The sequence below is a fragment of the Arvicola amphibius genome, chromosome 1, assembly GCF_903992535.2.
Source record: "Arvicola amphibius chromosome 1, mArvAmp1.2, whole genome shotgun sequence".
In the NCBI taxonomy this organism is placed as follows: Eukaryota; Metazoa; Chordata; class Mammalia; order Rodentia; family Cricetidae; genus Arvicola; species Arvicola amphibius.
The window spans coordinates 37,247,272-37,269,134 of NC_052047.1; the positions used below are offsets into that span (position 1 = coordinate 37,247,272).

A 21,863-nucleotide genomic window follows, 5' to 3' on the forward strand; every position below is an offset into this window, starting at 1 on the left:
CAGAAGTAGCATAAATTGTGTGGTGGTACACATCTCAGCCCTTGAGAGGCAGAGGTAAGCAGACTCCATAGTGAGTTCCAGGCTAGCCAGAGCAACATAGTGAGACCCTGTCTCAAAAACAATAAGAAAGTCAACTAAGGGGCTGGAGAGATGGCTCAGAGGTTAAGAGCATTGCCTGCTCTTCCAAAGGTCCTGAGTTCAATTCCTAGCAACCACATGGTGGCTCACAACCATCTGTAATGGGGTCTGGTGCCCTCTTCTGCCGTGCAGGCATACACACAGACAGAATATTGTATACATAATAAATAAATAAATAAATAAATAAATATTTAAAAAAAAAGAAAGTCAACTAAAACAAACAACCCAAGAAGCATAATAAGGATGATATTTGTGGATTATTATGAGGTAAAGTTAGCACACCTAAGCCACTTCAGCTATAGATCGACACATAGTAAATGCTCAATAAGCTTAAATTAAAAACTATCCTGAGACAGGTTCTCATTCTATAGTCCATGCTGGCTTGGGACTTCTGGAGCTCTTCTTGCCTCAGCCTCCGAGAGCCGGGCTTACAGACAGAGTTTTGTTGTGTCTCCAAGGTCGACCCCGCCTGTCATCCATGTGGGCTGCCTCAGCCTCCCCAGAGAAAAAGCATTATTTTTACATGGAAGGAAAAGAGTCCAGTAAGTGGCAGTCAGAGGCAGTGTTGAAAGCCCGGCTCTGACCCGGTTTGGGCTTCCCTTATCATTACTTGAACCTGTGTGTGCACACCTCCCTCTAGCTCAACACACACTAAGCTGCCCACACCCAGTTCAGCCTCAGTGTTTTCCCAGGTATGCCCTCACCATTGCTATGTGATTCTCCCTTTATCTAGATCGTGTCTGGGGTTTCTTGTTTTGGTTTGGTTTTTGGTTTTTGGAGACAGTGTTTCTCCATGGAGCCCTGGCTGTTCTGGAACTCACTCTGTAGACGAAGCTAGGCTTGAACTGACAGAGATCCTCCTGTCTCTACCTCTCAAGTGCTGGGATTAAAGGTGTGTGCCACCACCCTTCGGTGCAATAATTCTTTTTTTAAAAATATTTTATTTATTTATTATGTATACAGTGTTCTGTCTGTATATATGCCTGCAATCCAGAAGAGGGCACCCTGATCTCATTACAGATGGTTGTGAGCCACCATGTGGTTGCTGGGAATTGAACTCAAGACCTTTGGAAGAGCAGGCAGTGCTCTTAGCCACCCAGCCATCTGTCCAGCCCCAGTGCAGTAATTCTTAAAGTTAATCATGACTCAATTATTTTTTTCTTTAAAATATATTTTGTTATTTTTTTCCTTTTTTTTTTTTTTTTTTTTTAGATTTTCGAGATAGGGTTTCTCTGTAGCTTTTGGTTCCTGGGCTAGGGAGTCCTGTCACAAGAGAATAGGCAGAGTGACAGAGCAGGGCCCCCACCTTCCGTGTTCTCCGCGCGAGGAGACATGAATGTGTACATTCCCGTATATGTGCACGGACACAAACATACTGTGTACACAAAGTAGGCTAATTAGCTACCGTCTTTTAAAAAGACAGCGGCAGGGCTGGGGATGTAGCTCAGTTGGCCGAGTGCGTGCTTAGCATGCTGGAAGCCCGAGGTTCGATTCTCAGCACAGTATTAACTGAATGGTAGGGCATGCCTATTGTCAGCGCGTGTGGTGTGGAAGCAGGAAGATCAGAAAGGCCTGGGGCTGGAGGGGTGGCTCAGATATTAAGATCACTGGCCTCTCTCTCAGAGGTCCTGAGTTCAGTTTCCAACAGCCACGTGGTAGCTTACAGCTATCCAGAATGGGACGGATGCCCTCTTCTGGCATGTAGGCATATATGCAGGTAGAGTACTCATACACATAAAATACACTTAAATTTTTTTTAAATAATAATAATAAATTCAAGGCCATTCTCTGTACTTAGTGTGTTTGAGACTAGCTTTTGTTACACAAGGTTCAGTCTTAAAATAATCTTAAAAAATCAATCTGGGGAGGTGGCTCAGTAGATAAGTGCTTGCTGTAAAGGCAGCAGGGGCGAGGACTAGAGTTTGGATCCCCAGAACTCACGCAAATGCCAGGTGGGCATGGCAGCCTCCCCTCCCGAAATTCCAGTGCATCAGAGGTAGAAATTGGAGGGAGTTTGATCAAGAACCTCTGTCTCAATTTACAAGCTAGATGTGGTGGTACATTCCTGTAATCCCAGAGCTTGCTCGGTGAAGGCAGGAGAATCAGGAGTTCAAGGTCATCCTCAGATACGTGGTCAGCCTGATACCAAAAACAGTAGTAACAAGATCTATATAAATGGAGAGATAGACCAGTTACATGGATTAAAAAGATTTATGACTTTCTTCTGCAATCCCAGGACTAGAGATGTGGCTTTGTTGGTAGAGTGCTTGCCTTGCTGCTCTAGGCCCTGGGTTTGCATACTGCATACTGAGGATGGTGTTACGTTGTGAGTTTTAGGCCAGCCTGGGACACATGAGACTTTATCTCAAAAACAAAAGCAAAAACCCAGCAAAACAACAGAACCAATTTTCTATGGACTTTGATCTATAGTCTCAATCAAATCTCAGTAAAGATCTAGCCAGAAAAACACCAACATCTACCCCCAAAACTTTTTATCCCCAGCTCCACTCTTTACCCAGTGAGTGATCCCTGCCCTGCATCCTTCCAGCCCCTGGCAACCATTGCTCTACTCTATGTCTGTAAATCTGAGCACACCATGAACTTCATCTTGTCAGGATAATGGGGACTTCTACTTTGCGTCTAGCTTTCTAACTTAGCATGATCCCGGGGTTGATGCATGGTTGCTCTTGTTGTTCCTGCTGCTGCTATTTTGAGGCCCAGACTGACCACAAATTCCTAGACTCCTAGACTCCGGCAATCCTCCTCCTTGTTAAGGAAGCTGGGACTGTTGAGGCAGGAAACTGTGCTTAGCTCTCATTTTTAAGCCTGTTTTTGAGATGAGAGATGGTCAAGTGGGTAAGAAAGCTACCTGCTCTTCCAAAGGTCCCGAGTTCAATTCTCAGCATCCACATGGTGGCTTACAACCACCTGTAACTTTTTAAAATTACATTTATCCATGCAGTGGTGGTGCACATCTTTAATCCCAGCACTCAGAAGGCAGAGACAGGCAGATCTCTGTGAATTTGAGGTCAGCCTGGTCTACAAAGCAAGTTCCATAGTTACATAGAGAAACATTGTCATGAACTCTCCTCCACTCAAAAAGGTACGTTTGTTTGTTTGTTTATTTATTTATTTATTTATTTACTTACTTACTTACTTACTTACTGTGTGGGGGCACACACGTGTACCACAGCTCACACATGGTCAGAAGACATCTTGTGTGAACTGGTTCTTTCCTTCCATCATGTGGGCTCTAGAGATTGACTTTTATGTAGTCAGGCTTGCCAGCAAATGCTTTCCACCCACTGAGCCACCTTTCTCTAACCTGGAAGTTTAATTGTAAAAATTATTTTTTATTTGATTTTACCTAATTTCTATCATATTTAATCTCTACCCTTGGAGACTGACTTAACAGATCTAAATAGACACTTGATGTTTCTTTCGTGGTAAGGAAGACAGGGTTTCATGCAGCCCAGGCTGGCTTTGAATTTACTAGGTAGCTGAGAATGACCTTGAACTCCTGAACTTTCTTCCTCCATCCTCCCAAGTGCTGGGATTACAGGCGTGCACCCCCCACACTGGACTATGTTCTTCCTTTCTCCCTACCCTTCCTTCTTTTTATTTGGTAAAGTCTCTATCTTGAATTTTTGTGCATTTATCTGATTATAGTGAAGAGTTTGGACATCTTTTCATATTTTTATTGATCTTAAATTTCTTCTGTTGTGAGTAGTCAATGTTTGTTGTCTGCTTTTTAAATGTACCGTGTACACATGTGGAGGCACATATTTGTACCATGTCACATATGTGGAGGTCAGACAATTTGGATGTCCTGGTACTTGCTAAATAAATAATTTTTTTTCGAGACAGGGTTTCTTTGTAGCTTTGGAGTCTGTCCTGGAACTAGCACTTGTAGACCAGGCTGGCCTCGAACTCACAGAGATCCTCCTGCCTCTGCCTCCCGAGTGCTGGGATTAAAGGTGTGCGCCACCACTGCCCAGCATAAATAAACATTTAAATATGAAGAAATACATTAATTAATTCAGTTCTGATTTGTGTTCATTTGCAACATTTTTTTGAGGTGGAGTCTTGCTGTGTAGATCAGGCTAACCTCCAGCTGACAAAGACCCACCTGCCTCTGCCTCTATGTCTGGCAAGATTTTTCATGTATATTTTGTGTAAGACTCTGTTAGACTTCCTTTTGTTAGGCCTTTGAAATTCAGACCTGTAGTGGTGGGCATGGTGGCACACATCTTTGATTCCAGAACCCTGGAGACAGAGGCAGTTTCTGGAGCAAGAATTCAACCTCTGTGAATTTCAGGGCAACCAGGGCTATAGAGTGAGACCCAGTCCAGTTGACTCATTAGTTAGTAATTCAAACCTATGCTCTTTTGTAAAGTTTTCTTTTTGCGACAGGATCTTGCTATGTATCTCAGGCTGGTTGTAAACTCTCAAGTCTAGCAAGGGCTGAGATGATACACACACATCGTTGTGCCTGATACACACACCATCGTATCTGATACACACACATTATCATACTTGATATACACATCATCATCAGGCCTGATACACACACATCATCATGCCTGATACACACACATCATCAGGCCTGATACACACACATCATCAGGCCTGATACACACACATCATCGTGGCTGATATACACATATCATCATGTATGATACACACACATCATCATGCCTGATACACACACATCATCATGTATGATATAACATCATTACAGACCCTGAAAGACCTTTTTGCTTTAAAAAAAAAAAGGTATGCAGAGTATTGCTCTATATAAACAGAGGTGTAATATATTCAATTTTATTTCAACTTCATGTCAGTAAAGATGATTGGAAAGATATCTATGAAATCAATTTTTTTTACTGAATCTTTGAACTATGAATGAAGATTCCAGGCTTGCCTTATCAAAGAATTTCTGATTGTTCCACCCCTGCTCTCCCCTCCCACTCTTCTTTCTCCTCCCTTTCTTCCTCTGCGTCTTTTGGAAATGAAGTATTATTATGTTATGTTATGCTATGCTATGCTATGCTATGTTAGAGATACCTTGAACTCTAGGATCGGCCTTTGGTTACTGGGACCTAAGATATCTAAGAACCTTGGCAGGCTGAGAGGTGGCTCAGCAGGTAAAGGGCTTGCCACTCAATCATTAGGGCAAGAGTTCAGAAACCCAGAACCCATGTATATGCCCAGTGGGAACGGTGGGCCACCTGTAATTTCAGCTCTCCAAAGGCTGAGGCAGGGGAACCTGGAAGCAAACAGGTTAGCTCCTACCTCTATCACTGAGCTCTGGGTTCAACTGAGCAATCCCTGGAGACTCTTGATATCAGTCTCAGGCCTCTACATCCTGAGCATAAGTGTATGTGAACCTATATTCATATGCATATGCCCACACACTCCAATATACATGTATATAGGTATTCATACTACACACACAAACACAGGTCTAAGACCAAGAAGGTCCTAGAGGCCTATGGTATCCCACATACGCATGGTTTTCCATGGCAGGAGTTTGCAAGGAAGGGACAGTAGTTTCCTTCATTGGCTGTATCTCACATTATTTCTATGAATCAACAGCAATCCTGTTATTGCCTTATAACACATGGAGAAAAAGATTACACTGACCATAAATCCTACTATCACTGCAAAATGCTGTTGAACATTTATTCCTCTGTCTACACATGCCCTAAAATTGCCAGCGAGAGCCGGAAAGTGGTAGTATACACCTTTAATCCCAGCACTAGGGAGGCATAGGCAGGCGGATCTCTGTGAGTTCGAGGCCAGCCTGGTCTATAAGAGCTAGCTCCAGGACGGGCAAGTTTTTACAGACCTACATCACTCAAGTGTTAACATAATAAGGATAACTGGATATCATTTAAGAATGAAGAAAGAAAACACAGAAAAAAAAGAATGAAGATAATTGGCGTAGTTCATACCTGATTCCCTAAATTAGAGTACTTGCTCTAGGTTCAACTGAGCAATCCCTGGAGACTCCTGATATCAGTCTCGGACCTCTACATCCTGAGCATAAGTGTTTTGATGTTCGTGTTCCTAAATGGCTTCAAGGTCAACACAGCCAGTGTGGACCTCCAATTGCCACAGAGAAGCTGCCTGACAGACTGTTGTCTCTAAGGAAAGTGTTCCAATAAACCCTGACGAAGCAGGGCATGCTAATATTTATCCAGAGGGTGGAAGGTCATTTTGTTGTGGCACAGTGAAAATGCAATTGATTTCCCTTGATTTTTCAAAGTCTAGGGAAAGACAATGTGAGCATTGTGCTCTGGAAGATGGTTTCAGAGTGAATCAGGGGTGCATCCTACAGCTTAGACAAGTTAGCAGAAGACAGGCATTGCTACAGTGGCCATTTAATTCCTTGAGTGGTTTGCAATTATCCATGCCTGCAATAAGAATATAAAGGAGGGCCAAGAATCAGCTCCTGCACCTTGTGTTAGGATCCTGGCACACTGCTGCTATGCTGTTTTCAAATACTTCAGAGCACTGTCTTTCCTGTCTGTGTTAGAGGATGAGGATCACGTATTAGAAACTATTAGATCTAACTATCCACAAGCTGAGAAACAACTAAGAAAGATTCTAATGTCAATATTCTAACTTTTCAGACAAAAGAGTTTTTCATGGAATGTAGACAATTTCCCCATCAGTCATCTGTTCCTAAGTGGGAAAGAAAATAGTTCTGGCTTTCACAAAATTGTTTTGTTGATGAAGTTAAATTTTTTAAGGATTAAGACAAAGCCCATGAGCACCATGTAATCGGATCTAATATGTAATACTTCCCTTCAAATGTGTCTGTCTTTTTTACCCTGGGTCTTGAATGATTACAAGAAAATCAATCAATCGAACAAACAACAGCAAACAGTTTGGAGAGATGACTCAGCATCTCTGAGCATTTGCTGCTCTTGCAGAACTGTCCTGGGTTTGATCTCCGGCATGTCTTACAGTGGGTGCAGGACTATCATCCGACTCAGCACTTGGGAAGTAGAAGCAGGAGGATCAGAAGTTCAAGATCAGCCTCAGCTATGTTGCAAGTTTGAGGCCAACCTAAGATACGTGATACCCTGTCTCAAAAAGGAAAAGAAAAAAATGCTGAAAAATAACACGAGTTTTCTTTTTCTTTCATTTTTGAGACTAGGTCTTTCTAGGCAGTCCTGGCTTTTCTGGAACTTGCTGTATAGACTAAGCTGTCCTGAAATTTGCAGAAATCCTCTTGCCTCTGTCTCTCAATCGCTGAGATTAAAGGTGTGAGCCACTATACCCTTTTTGCAAGTTTTCTTTCTGTCTTGGTGGTTAGGATTTTATTTTATTTTTAAAAAGATTCATTTTAAAATTCTGTGTAGATATGCATCTGTGTGTAGGTATGTGTACCATGTATGTGCAGTGCCCGAGACGGCAGGAAGAGGGTGATAAATCCCAAAGAACTGGAGTTCCAGGAATTTGTGAACCGCCATGATGGCTCAGTGGTTAAGAGCACTGCCTGCTCTTCCAAAGGTCCTGAGTTCAATTCCCAGCAACTACATAATGTCTCACAACCATCTGTAATGAGATCTGGTGCCCTCTTGAGGAAGAAACCTGGTCAGTTGTCCTCATCAACTTAGATCATGAAACCCAACAGGGACAAGTTCACCAGAACTGCCATATGTGAGCTGCCCATGCATGCTTCAGCATTGCCAGGGCATAAGTTTCAAATTTCAATTTCATGTGAGTGATGCGAACCCAGTTTGGGTGCTCTGTAAGAGGAGTATCCCTCATGTTTTGTCTTTTATTATTTGAGACAGGGCCTCACTATGTCGCTGTCATATGAAAGTTTTATGCAATTTAGTCATTGATTTATTGATTATAGCACAATGAATAATGTACATTGGTTTAGATCCTCTACGGTTGTGTGAACAAAATTGTATAATATATCCGCTGTGTCTTTCTAGGGATTTGGTTCACATTTGTTGATTTCTCAATGGATCAAACAGACCTAGTCTTCCAAAATCAGTTATTTCCCTAAACAAAACTGCACAGTAAGGGGCTGGAGAGATGGCTCAGAGGTTAAGAGCACTGGCTGCTCTTCCAGAAGTCCTGAGTTCAATTCCCAGCAGCCATATGGTGGCTCACAACCAGCCTTAGTGAGATCTTGTGCCCTCTTCTGGCCTGCAGGAAGGCTGTCATGTTTTATATTTATTTTTACTTATTTATTTTGTGTCTCTGGGTGTGAGCACACACCCGCCACAGAGCGTGTGTGGTGGTCAGAGGACTGTTTTCTAGTGCTGTTTCTTTCCTTCTACCTGGTTATGAGGCAGGGTCTCCCTGGTCATTTCTGCCACACATGTGCGAACTCCAGAGTAATAAAGGTAAGTGTTACGTAAGAACACGATGATCATCCATGCGTAGTGGTGCATGCTTGTAATCCTAGAACTTGGGAGTCTGAGGCGGGAAGAGCTCAAGTTTGAGGCCAGCCTGGGTTACATACCGAGATTGTCTGGATTAAACTCCAGTCAAATCAAATAACTACTACTTCCAAAAATGCTATCATTACTTGATGTGTGTCTTTAACAGGTGAGGAAACTGAGTCACAGTTCCTTCTCTATGGTCACATAAGGAGCACACAGAGGAGCAGGAACAGAGTAACTGGTTTTGGGGGGAACCGGGCAGGGAAGTCTTGCTCATAGAAACAGTTCACTTGTTTCTAATTGGAGATTTTTTTTTTTTTTTTTTTTTGAGACAGGGTTTTTCTTTGGAGCCTGTCCTGGAACACTCACTATCTGTTGTAAACCAGGCTGGCCTCGAACTCACAGAGATCTGCCTGCCTCTGCCTCCCAAGTGCTGGGATTAAAGGTGTGCACCACCACCGCCCAGCTAGGAGACTTTTATTCTTCATGGTGAATTTTAACCTAGAACATAGAATTTTAACCTAGAGCTGCACATGGGGCACATATAAAAAAAAGATGCAGGATGTGGTACTCGCTTTTAATCCCAGCATCGGAGAAGCAGAGGCAAGTGAACCTCTGGAGTTCCAGGCTAGCCAGTGTACATCGAGAAGTTCTGTTACAAAAAAACAAAACAAAACCAAAATCATGTTGCAATCATATCTAGTAAATACACACTATTGTATTCCTGAACGCTTTACAGCCTCTCCTGGTAGATATGGTGCCATAAAGGGACAAGGCCCAACCGGAAGTGTTAGAAAAAGATTTGAAAGTCTAAGGCCAAAGTTTGATATTGCTCTCCTCACTAAATTCTTGGATAATCTCATGTTTTCTCTTGAAATTGTATGGAAATGTTACATTCTGTTCCACAACCAAGTTGTTTAATTATTAATCGGAAACCTGCGGGCCAGGTGCAGATTACAGGATTACTTAATAATGTAATGAGTGGGGTGGTGGAGGCAGAGGCATTATCATGAGTTCCGGGCCCACCTGAGTCACATACCAAAGCCAGCTACCCAAACTGACGGAGTCAAACAACCTCGCTCCTTGCTGAGACTTGCTTATCCTAACTCTCTTCTGATTCTAGATTTCTGTGGGTGTCTATCTTGATATGCGTTGCTTCAAAGACTTCACTATCATTCTCTCTCTCTCTCTCTCTCTCTCTCTCTCTCTCTCTCTTTCTCTCTCTCTCTCTAATTTATTATTTTGCACAGGCTTTCTTTACAAAGCCTTGGCTGTCCTGAAACTTGTTCTGTAAACCAGACTGACCTTGAATTTACGTAGATCTGTCTGCCTCTGCCTTCCCAGTACTCAGATCAAATCGACTTCCATATTCTTTTTTTCTTCTTTTTTTTTTTGGCTTTTTTGAGACAGGGTTTATGTGTGCAACAGTTCTGCTGGCTCTCCTAGAACTCACATTGTAGACCAGGCTGGATTCAAACTCACCAAGATCTGCCTGCCTCTGCTTCCCAAGTGCTGGAACTAAAGGAGTGCGCCATCACTACCTGGGTACTTTACTATTCTTTAAACGTTTTACTGAAGCTTTAGGAATTAAGGGGCTAGTTTTTGTAGTTTGATAGTTTTAGAACAAAGAGCTGTTGGGGCTGGGGTTGCTCAGTTGGTTGCATTTGTTCATAGTAGCTCAGAGTTTGATCCCCTGCATGTTGGTATATATACATGAAATCTCAGCATTTAGGAGACAGTAGAAAAATTATTAGTTCAAGGTCATGCTCAGGGACTTGAACTACGAAGGGAGTTTGAGACCAGGATGGTAAACATGAGATCCTGTCTCAAAACAACAACAAAACTTAATGTAGGGGCTGGGGACATGGCTCAGTAGGTAAGAGCACTGACTGCTCTTCCAGAGGACCCAGGTTCAGTTCCCAGCACGCACATGACAGCTCACAACCTTCTGTAACTCAAGGTCCAGGAGAGCTGAGGCTCTCATATAGACCTACATGGAGGCAAAACACCAACGCACTTGAAATAAAAACAAATATTTAAAAGAAAAAAACTTAACGTAAATACTCCTTTAATGTAAATAGTCCCTTTAAAACAAACATGTACCCACGTGGCCAAAGGGCTCCCACAAGCTTTTCTTTGATCGTCACTGGCGAACTCCACCGCCAATAAATAAACGTGTAAAAAGTAATAAATATTTGCCCTTTATCCTGGGACTTTTCTAACTACAGGTCTCTTAGTTTGAGCCAAAATCGATAGGTCAAACATTAAAAAGAAAACAAAACAAATGAGTAAAGTTTGAGGGGAACAGTTGAAGTGTGCAGGGCGTATCGAATACATTTCATTTTACTGAGGGTGGGAGTAAGACCTTCTGGAAGTTGCTGCAGAGCACTGCCCTTGCTGCGCACGTGTACACGGAAGGAAGGCACCTGGGAACCCGCCTTAGAGGAAGTCAGCCGCAGACCCCAGACTGGGCGTCCGGGTCGCGACCGCACGCGCACACCGAACCCTTCAGAGGCAGCAGCAAATCCTCCAGCCGCCGGAGCCGTACCGCGCCCAAGCGTGAAACTCCCGCCTTGGGGGTGGGGCCGCGCGGCGAGCGCGCGCCTCCTGACGTCATCGCCGCGCGCCGCCGCTTGCGCTTCTGCTACTTCGCGGGAGAAGTTGTTGGCGCCAATGGATCCCGAGCCCCGATAACGGATTCCCCCAGCCGCGGGCCTGCCCACCTGTTCCTCTTCGGTCTTGGGGCTGCGATGGTGAGCCGCCCGGGAGGCCGTGCAGCTCCAGTGGCTTTGCAGGCCGGGTGTGGACGGGGCGCCGCCGCAGTGCGGGCTGGGGAGGACGGCGCAGGGTGCTCCGAGGGGCCCGCTTAGGGTGCGGGGCGCCCCGCGGACGCAGCGTGCAGGGATGTGGCTGCAACGCGGCACTTTCACACTCCACCCCCCGACTCCTGGGGGAAGGGAGGAAGAAGAGGAACGTTGATTTGGACCCGGAGTTAAAAGTTTCTTTCGTGTTCGGCACTGTCCCAAATCTCAGTTGGAATGCTTCCTAAAAACCGTGACTTCAAGCTTTGTGAGGAAGAATGTAATACTTTGCTTTCTTAGTGAAAAGTTGCTCGGGCCTTCGCTTTAATCAGCTTCTTCCTGAAGCGCGTCTCAGGTGTTTTGAGAGCTGATGACACAAGGAAGTTGTTTTACTTTGTTGAGTAGTTTATAGGAGTTGAACAGATAACCTGGTTTACCAGGAGTAAAAAACAAAGCGAGTATAGAGGGATGTTATGTATTTGACAGCTGTCATTTCTTGTCACCTGTTAAAATGTTTAAAAAAAAACCCTCAGTCGCGACTTCAGTTCATAATTCTGTACAATGAACTTACAGCTTGAAAGTGAAATAGCAGCAGGCATAGGAGATAGTTGCGTATTTGAAGCAATTTTTAATTTAAAGGACAACCGAAGATCCCCAGTTACTCTAGAGGGTATTTAACAATCATATGTACGTATATTTTCTATTATTCTTCACCTAGTTGTTATCCAGCATTCTTCCGAATGCCAGCATTCAAGGAGGAAAAGTTATGTCAGATTGGAAAAATTTCAGCTCTCTGCTATTTATTCTTGGGGAAAAGATAGTTAATAGTAGCCACGCAGGGTCAGCCTTTTTTTCCAGGTGTTGGCTTTAAACACTTTCTAAACATTCATTTAAAATGCTTTCTTGAAAAAAAGCTTAGTTATGTGTATCTGTGTGTTTGCACACATGTGTGCCCATGGCATCCAGAAGAGGGTGTCATCCTCTGGAGCTGGAGTTACAGGTGGTTTGGAACTGCCTGCTGTGGGTGTTATGGAATTCAGGCCCTCTACAAGAACAGTATACGTTCTTAACCACTGAGCCATCTCTCCAAACGCCATGTTCATTAGTTTTTTATTTAGTTTGTAATATGTATGTTTTGCCTAGATGTATTTCTGTGAACATGCATGCCTGGAGCTGGAGTTAAAGGTGGTTGTGGGCCGGGCAGTGGTAGCGCACGCCTTTAAATCCCAGCACATGGGAGGCAGAGGCAGGCGGATCTCTGTGAGTTCGCGGCGGGCCTGGTCTACAAGAGCTAGTTCCAGGATTCCAGGACAGGCACCAAAGCTACACCGAGAAACCCTGTTTCGGAAAACAAAACAAAACAAACAACAACAACAACAACAACAAAATGGTTGTGGGTGTTAGGAATTGAACTCAGGTTCAAAGGAGCAGCAAGTGCTCTAACTACTGAACCATCTCTCCAGTCATGCCCCTCCAGGTCACTTAAAAATTAAAAAGAAAATTTCTTATTTTATGTGTATGAATGCTTTGTCTATGTGCATGTATGTGCATCATATGCAACCCTGGTCCCAAGGAGATCAGAAGAGGGCTTTGAATCCCTTGAAACTGGTGTCGAAGGTAGCTGTGAGCCATTTTGTGTGTGGTGGAAACTGATCAGGTCCCCTGCAAGAGTAACAGGTGTTCCCAATCAAGCCTCAAGCCTCTCAAGTTTTTGTTTTTGTTTTTTTTTGAGACAGGGTCTCCTTATAATAATCCTGGCTTCCCTAGAACTTACAATATAGACCAGGCTGAGGTCTCAAACTCAGAGATGCTCCTGACTGTTATCTATCATGTTTGGCTCTAAGTTCATTGTTTTTAAGGAAAATGTTGGGTAGTGGTATCATGTAGCAGGCCTTGACCTTATAATATATATATAGAACAGGCTGTTTTGATGTGTATACTGTAGGCCAGCAAACTCCAGTGATTCTCATGTCTGCTTCCCCTAGTGCTGGAGTACAGGCACATATAGCTTTGCCTAGTTGTATGGGGGACTGTGGGTCTGCATGCAGGTCCTCATGCTTGTACTGAGTCAGCCTCCTAGACTCACCTTGTTTGTTGTGATGGTTTCACAGAACCTGGAGCTCACCAGTGCCTAAGTTGGCTGGCTGGCCAGCAAGCCCCAGGAATCTTGTCTGTGTCTGCGTCACCAGTGCTAGGATTGCAGGGTACACCACCACACACCCAGCTTTGTATGTGGGTGCTAGAGATTCAGACTCAGCTCCTAATGCTTGGGTGGCAAGCACTTTACCAACTGAGCCCTTGTCCCAGCTCCTGGTTCACTTTTCTAGTACTAAAAATAATTCTCCTTGCTGAAAAGAAATGGCTAAGTCGATCAGTTTTTACTGTTTGCTGAAAGGAAACGTTTCTAGTAAGTAGATTAGAATTTTGTATTGGGCTGGAGAGATGGCTTAGTGGGTAGGAGTGCCAGCTGCTCCTGCAGAGGGAATCTGGTTCTGTTCCCAGCACCCGTGTCAGGTGACTGACATTCGACTGCATATGCAGCTCCAAGGGGGTCAAAGCACCTGGTCTTTGTGCACTGCACTCATGTGCACATATCCACATATAGACATGGAAAATAAATACACCACACACACACACACACACACACACACACACACACACGCGCACCAGGCTGGAGAGATGGCTCACTACTTAGAAGCACTTGTTGCTCTTGTAGAGGACCTGGGTTTGATTACTGGCATCTACATAGTAGCTTATAACCATCTGTAACTTCAGTTCGAGGGCAATTCAGAGCCCTCTTCTGAAATTGAATGTCATCAGATATGTATGTGGTACACATGCATATATATAGGCAAAAACAGTATACACATTTAAAAAAATTAAAAAAAAATTATATATTGGCATTTAATCTAACCCTCCAGCAGTTAGCATGAAAAGAAGCCTAGCAGAACTCCAGAATAAAGTTCTATTTAATGAGTGTTTATTGAGCATCTGTGCATAAGTTATAGTATGTGCTGTAGTTCTTATGTTTGGGGCTCAATTCCCTTTGATAAATGTGGTGAGAGGTATGCAAATGTTCTGGCCATCAGAGATGCCTATAGGCACATGCCACACCGCCTGAGGGCCTTCCCCTTTGCTGAAGCTCATCCACAGACAGAAGGTTAGCTCTTGCTCTGGGAGTCATTGAACTTGAGGTCTCCAGCTTTTTGGCTTTTGACAAAGGTGTCGAGATAATTCAGTAGTCAGTTAAAAAAGTGATGCCAAGGCCAGGCATAAAGGTGCATGCACACCTGTAATCGCAGCACTCAAGAGGCAGAAGGAAAAGAAAAAAAAAAGTGCCAAGACCAGATACCCTCATGCAAAGAATAAGGAATAAACTTGGACCTCTATATTCATACCTGATAGGAAATAGACGGATAAAGCCAGGAAAGTAAGCAGAGCCTCACAGGTCAAGTTGTAATACAAATGGAAAAGGCTGTATTGCAGTACAGGCAGCCTTGCTCCAGGGAGAGCATTTCACACAGCTGCGATGTCTGGAGTGCTGTAAAGACGCCTGTGGAGCAGGACATGATGGTCAGACTACAGAGTTCAGACACCTGACCCCTCCCAAAGACCAGCTGAAGAGAGGGAGGAGTGAGAATACGAGCAAAGAGGTCAAGACTATGATGGGGACACCCACTGAAACAGCTTACCTGAGCTAATGGAAGCCTTCCAACACCGGCCTGACAGCAAGGGAACCAGCATAGGACAAAACTAGGCCCTCTGAATGTGGGTGACAGTTGTATGACTGGGGCAGACTGTGGGGCCACTGGCAGTGGGACCAGGATTTATCCCTACTGCTTGTTCTGGCTTTTTGAAACTCATTCTCTATGGATGTAGAGGGGGAAAGGCCTTGGTCCTGCCTCAAAGCAATGCTAGACTTTGTTAACTCCCCATGGGAAGCCTTACCCTCTCTGAGGAGTGTGTGTGGGGGGGTAGGTTGGGAGGTGGTGGGAGCAGGAGGAGGGGAGGGAGTGGGAAATAGATTTGGCATGTAAAATGAGAAAAGATAGTTTTTTTAAAAAAATAAATTAGAAAAAGGTATTACTGCATGCACATGGTACACAGACATATATGCAGGCAAAACAGCCAGGCACATTAAAAAAAAGAAAAAAAGGACTGATGTGTATTTAGTTCAACCATATACATAATTTTAATAATTTTTTTTGTTTTTTGTTTTTGTTTTTTTTTTGGTTTTTCGAGACAGGGTTTCTCTGTGGCTTTGGAGCCTGTCCTGGAACTAGCTCTTGTAGACCAGGCTGGCCTCGAACTCACAGAGATCCGCCTGCTTCTGCCTCTCGAGTGCTGGGATTAAAGGCGTGCGCCACCACCGCCTGGCAATTTTAATAATTATACCAATCAATTATTAATGAAAAAAGAAAGCTTGTTGATTAAAAAAGAAAAAAGTGTCTATAGGGTTTCACTTATATTTTAAGCAGTTAAATCTCATAGCAGTACAAATTATGGCTTCTTATTACTTTTTAAAAAATAATTTATTTTATTTAACGTTCATTGATGTTTTGCCTTCGTGTATGTCTGTGCGAGGGAGTCAGAAGCCCTGGAGCTGGAGTTACAGACGGGTGTGAGCTGCCTGTGGTGCTGGGAATTGACCCTGAGTCTTCTGGAAGAGCAGTCAGTGCTCCCAACCGCTGAGCCGTGGCTCCAGCCCCTCTTATTACTTTTTTAATATTGCATTTCTATTTATTTAATAGCTAACACTAACCAAAATTCAAGATAAAACATCAAGCCCAGCTTGGTGGCATACACCTTTAGTCCCAGCATTTGGGAGGAGGAGGCAGGTAGATCTCTTGAGTTCAAGGTTAGCCTGGTCTTTACAGGACAGCCAGGGCTACAGAGAGAAACCCTGTCCTGAAAACCCAAAACAAACAAACAAAGAAACAAAACAGTGCATTTTGGTGCTTTATAAAGTAAAGGCTTGTTAGGTAATTTGAGTAGATTTTGTGAAGTATGTTGATTATAAATTTTCTTGTAAATTTGGTGGACCGTTAAAATGTTAAATATTTTCATTTGTTTGCTAATTTTAAATTAGAGAAGTAAAAACCAATGTGTATTTTGGCAGCTGCTCTGCAGAGCACTGTGGTCTTTACTTTGCATGGAATCCTGTGCTCTTCACAGATAAATTAACATAGTGACATAATTTGCGCTCTCCTCCTTTCTCATGTGCTTCGTTGGGGGTTGAGCTGCTGACAGGTGGAAGAGTAAGGAGAGCTTCTGAGTGTGCTGCAGAGCAAATGCGCATCAGCTCTACACCCTGGGGTTTCTGAGCTGAAGGCCTCCTTGTGCTGCGTTTCTTTGGTGTTGGGGGAAATAGCAAAAAGTTATGTTTGTCATCTCTACTTGTACTGATAGTTTTGAAACCAAGTTGGAAATAAAATGCCTTGGTAGAAATTAAAACCTAGAAAATGTACCCCCTTCCTTTTAGTATCTGACCAAATCTGGTAATTCAGTTTGGTCTGTGTTTATCAAAATTAGATTTGGGTTGCCTGATATGCAATGTTTCTCTCTAATCAATCATCTTGTAGACTGTTAATTATACCTTAGTGATGGGAGCTGCCCCTCTCTTGTGTCTAACCCTGTCTTTTTCTCCAAGGCAGTTACACCAAGTAGACCAGGGTGGTCTTAGATTCCTGTTCCTCCTTGCCTCAGACTTGTTAGTTAGTTCTGGGATTGTAGTGATGATTAGCAATTTCCCACCTTATATTTAAGATCAATTAAAATGTTTATTTTTGTTTATGTGTATTTATGTGTCTGAGTAAATGCCATATGTGTAGTTGTCCTTGGAGACTGGAGTAACAGGTGATTGAGTTTAATTTTCTTCATAGAGATGCTGTGAACCTAATTCAGGTTTTTTGGAAGAATAGAAAGGATCTTAACTGTGAGCCATCCCTTCAGCCCCAGTCTTCAATTTTATTTAATTTATTAATTTATTTTTGTTTTTTTTTTGGGGGGGGGGACAGGTTTTCTCTATGTAGCCCTGGCTGTCCTGGAATTCTTTCTGTAAACCACGCTGAGCTTGAACTCAGAGATTTGCCTTTCTCTGCCTGGGGGGTGGGTGGGAATTAAGGGTGTGCACTACTACTGCCTGGCCCAATTTTCAATTTTTAAACTTTTGCTAGTGAATGCTTCTTGACATTCTCAGTTCCATTCTCAGTTTGTGAATTGGGGCTAACAATTTCTAGGCTTGTTATGTGGATTAAGCACATTAATTTTTGTATGTATGTATTTGTGTGTCTATCAATCAGAATCTCGTGTTTCCAAGGATGCCTTTGAACTGAGGATGACCTTGAACTTCAGTTCCTTCTATTGCCTGCATCTTCCAAGTTCTAGTGTTACCAGCCACAATTTACTTATCTAATCAACCACATCTATTTAACTAATTTATTGTATGTACATGCCTGCCACAGCATATGTGTGCAGGTCAGAGGCAACTTGCAGTGTGGGTCTTTGGAACTGAACTTTGGTTATCCTTACCCACTGAGCCGTCACTCTGGTCCAGGCCCTCCTGTCCCTCCCCTCTCCCTCATCCTTCAGTTCTTTACTGTTGATAGGGAAGTGCTTTATCCTGAGTTATACCTCAGACCTGTATTCAGAGTTTTGTATGTATGTATGTTTCTGAATATTTCTGGGGAAAATATAACTCATGAGGTTTATAAAAGCTTAACTTTTAAACAGTATTAAAAATTACTGTTGTGGGGCTGGAGAGTGGGCTTAGAGGTTAAGAGCATTGGCTGCTCTTCCAGAGGACCCAAGTTCAATTCCCAGCACCCACATGGCAGCTCACAACTGTCTGTAACTCCATTCTAGGGTATCTGACTCCCTCACATGAATAAACCTGCAGGTAAAACACCAGTGCACATAGTGGATAATAATAAAAAAATTATTGTAAAAAATTACTATTGTGGAAGTCAAAGACCGTGTGTTTTGTTTTTTTGGCACACACATACTTTACTAAATGCACTGCTTATTGCTGATGGTCTGCAGGAATAGAAGCCACAGGGACAGAGAACTGTTTTGTAGTATTTGGCATATGTATGGTACATTTTCCATAAATATTTGATGTGTAAATAAACTTTGTAGTTCCAGTAAAAAACCATCAAGAAGGTAAAAGTTGCTGGCATTTTCTAGGGCAGTGGTTCTCAACATGTGGGTCATATGCTGTGAGGTATTGGAGGACTTTCTCAGGGGTCATCTAAGACCATTGGAAAGCACAGATATCACATTGCAGTTCATGACAAGCAGAATTACAGTTATGAGGTAGCAATGAAAATTTTATGGTTGGGGGTTACTATAACATGAGGAACTGTATTAAAGGTCACAGAATTAGGAAGGTTGAGACCCACTGTTCTAGGGACAAGCGCGCTCGTTCAGTGGTTAAGAGCACTTGCTGCTCTTGCAGAGGACACAAATTTGGTTCCTAGCACCCACATAGTGACTGACAACCATCCATCACTCCATTTCCAAGAGACTCCAGGCTTCTCTGAGCTCCATAGGCACCAGGCACTTACGTGGTACACACATACATTCAGGCAAACCACTCATGTCAAATAAATCTATTAAAAATGTTTTTCCACCCTTTTGTTCATGACACGTCTAAGTTATTAAAACATTTCATGAGTGAGTGGGGTGGCAGTAGTCACCTTTACTGTCAGTCCTCAGAAGGCAGAGACAGGCGGGGCTTCTGGGTCTAGACCAGTCAGGGCTACCTGGTGACACCTTGGCTTGTTTTAGGTTTTTTTTTTTTTCTTTCTTCATGATAGTAAGGTAGTCTAGAGAAGTGTGGTGTTTTCCTGTATTATATTTTAGGTCTGTTTTTAGTTTGAACTTAAGTTATGTGGTCATGTAGGTTGTTGAAATTTGACTTTTTTTTGATTAGAAGTAAGTTGTGAATTGTTAACCTCTGAACGAACGAGAATTTCAGTACGTTCGTTAGCTGTGTTGAAAGTGTCAGAATCCTGGAATAAACCATTTCATCAGTCATGATCAGCCACACACTTTAGTTATCCAAGTTAAGCTGGTGTGGAAAGAAACCAATTATTTTAAACCTAAATTAGATAATTATTTCTGTGTTGTGCTTAGTTTTGTCCATTTGTAATTTGGGGTTAGGAACCCAAAAATTTCTAAGATGAATGTTTAATTGAGAGACACTATTGTATCCTCTGGACACAATGAGGATTTTCATTGTCATCAGAGACTTCAGGAGATCTTCAGTAGACGCAGGGGCAGGGGCAGGTCCCACTGCTCTCTTCTCTAGGCTCTGCTTTTGTTTGCTGAAGACGCTGAAGAGCACTGAGACTGGTGGAAGCTCTGTGAGAGCTGAGGGCTGGGTTTTCCTTCTGTCCTGTCCCTCCCTCCCGCCCTCCCCCCACCCTCCCGCTCTCCCTCCCTCTCTCCTTCCTTTCTTTTTTTTTTCTGTTTGGAGGGAGGGGCAGGGTTTCTCTCTGTTGCCTTGGCTTGGCTTTCCTGGAACTCACTCTTGTAGACCAGGTTGGCCTTGGACTCACAGAGATCCCTAGTCCTGGATTATAGGGGTGTGCCACCATGGCCCTGCTGCTTCCTGTTTTGTTTCTTCTGACCACTAAGCATTGATCCTGGTCTGTTGAAGGCTTTTAGAAGTACTGAGTGTTAACCTAAGTGAATGAAGGAGTCCGTGAGGGACCTTAGACTTTTCTTCACTGGAACTTGTTACAGATCCTTACAGTTCATAGCCCTCCTCCCTGCCCCCGGAAGTTTTGAAAAATTTAAGATTTTTTAGATCATACTTATATAGCTCATGGTGTTTTCCTCAGGGAAGTGCTTGAGGCAAGTGCTGGACTTGCTGCACCAGTAATGTTGATCGTGTGTGTAGTGATGGTTTTGATTTCTAAAAAAGTTAATTTGTTTGGCTAAAAACCAATTTTGAGGGAAGAGGAAATGGCTTACTAAAAGTGAAAGTAGTTTTTGCCTTTTATAGCCACAATATTGTAATTTGACATGACACGAGAGTAAAGGCATACAGACCTAATATAGGAGGTGAATTTTAGTCACAGTGCTAATTTAATATCTTAAGGAGAGAGAGAGTGTGTGTGTGTGTGTGTGTGTGTGTGTGTGAGATGTGGGCCCAGGTTCATGAGGAGACACCAGGAAAATACTGGCGTCCTGCTCTGTGACTCTCCATCCTCTTCTTCTTAGAATGGGTCTTTCACTCCATGCCGGCAATCTTTGTGTCTGTGCCCCATCCCAGTGTTAGGGTTACAGATATGAGCAGCCATGCCCCCCTTTTTATCTGGGGTTAGGGGATTTGAACATAGCATGCACTTGTACAGCTGAGCTGTCTCCCTAGCCTCTTCTTACATTTTCTTCAAACAAATTATACCAAAAACCCTAGTTAAGGATTTCCTGGTGGAGGGGTTTAAAATAGGGCCTTGCTATCTAGATTGCTGGCCTGGTACTTGTTAGGTAACCCTGGCTGGCTTTGAATTTGGTAGTCCTTTGCTTTAGCTTCCTCAGTGCTGGGATTACATGTGTGTGCACCATACCCAGCTAAAGATTATTTTAGCACACATTATATTTATTTTGTTTTGCAATTAACATGTCCTCTTACATTGTTTGTTTATTTATTCATTTATTTTTTGAGACTATGTAGTCTTGGCTCATTTGGAACTAGTGTATATACCTGATTGGCCTTGAACTCACAGAGCTCTCCCTGCCATGATAGTGCTGGAATTAAGGGTGTACACCACTAATTAAAAGTTTTTTTTAACATTTTTATTTTATGTGTATGGATGTTTTGCCTGCATATGTTGTTGTAGGAGGTCACTTGTTTGTCCCCAGCTGCTCAGCCCCCAAATAATCACACAGAAACCATATTATTTGCAATACTGTTTGGCCAAAAGCTTAAGCATATTGCTGGTTAACTCATCTTAAATTAACCCATCTCCATTAATCTTATTATCACCACGAGGCTGTGGTTTACTGGGTAAAGTTCCGGTGTCTGTCTCCGGCGGGGCTACATGGCTTCTCCCTGACTCCACCTTCTTTCTCCCAGCATTCAGTTTAGTTTCCCCCGCCTAGCTCTGTCCCCCTATCGCTCTGCTATAGGTCCAAAGCAGTTCCTTTATTCGTCAATGGTAATCACAGCATACAGAGGGGAATTCCACATCACCTCCCCTTTTCTGTTTAAATAAAAAGGGATGTTTTAACTTTAACATAGTAAAATTACATTAAAAAAACAGGTATCAAGCAACAATTATAGTTACAACATTTATATCTACTTTATCTTTTATCATAACTAAGGAAAACTATAATTATATCTATTCTTCAAAACCATCAAAGACTTTAGAAGAATGTAATATTTCCTAAGTTAACAGGAAGTGCATTGTAAGCAACTTCCAAAACTTTAGAAATGACAGACATCTCGCTGCCTGGACAGTCATCTAAAGTTCTTCTGTGCCGTTGGGGCATCCATCTTCAG

General features: G+C 42.9%; 1 protein-coding gene across 3 annotated transcripts in view; it reads left to right on the forward strand.

Moving 5' to 3' along the window:
- Positions 1-10,865: 10,865 nt before the first annotated feature.
- Positions 10,866-21,863, forward strand: part of Rfc1 (replication factor C subunit 1) — a 73,901-nt gene continuing 62,903 nt past the window's right edge. For all 3 annotated transcript variants that reach the window (XM_038317731.2, XM_038317733.2, XM_038317732.2), the window contains exon 1: positions 10,866-11,305. In XM_038317731.2, the coding sequence (XP_038173659.1) occupies positions 11,303-11,305 (3 nt within the window). In that variant the 5' untranslated portion in view covers positions 10,866-11,302. The remainder of the gene's footprint in view (positions 11,306-21,863) is intronic.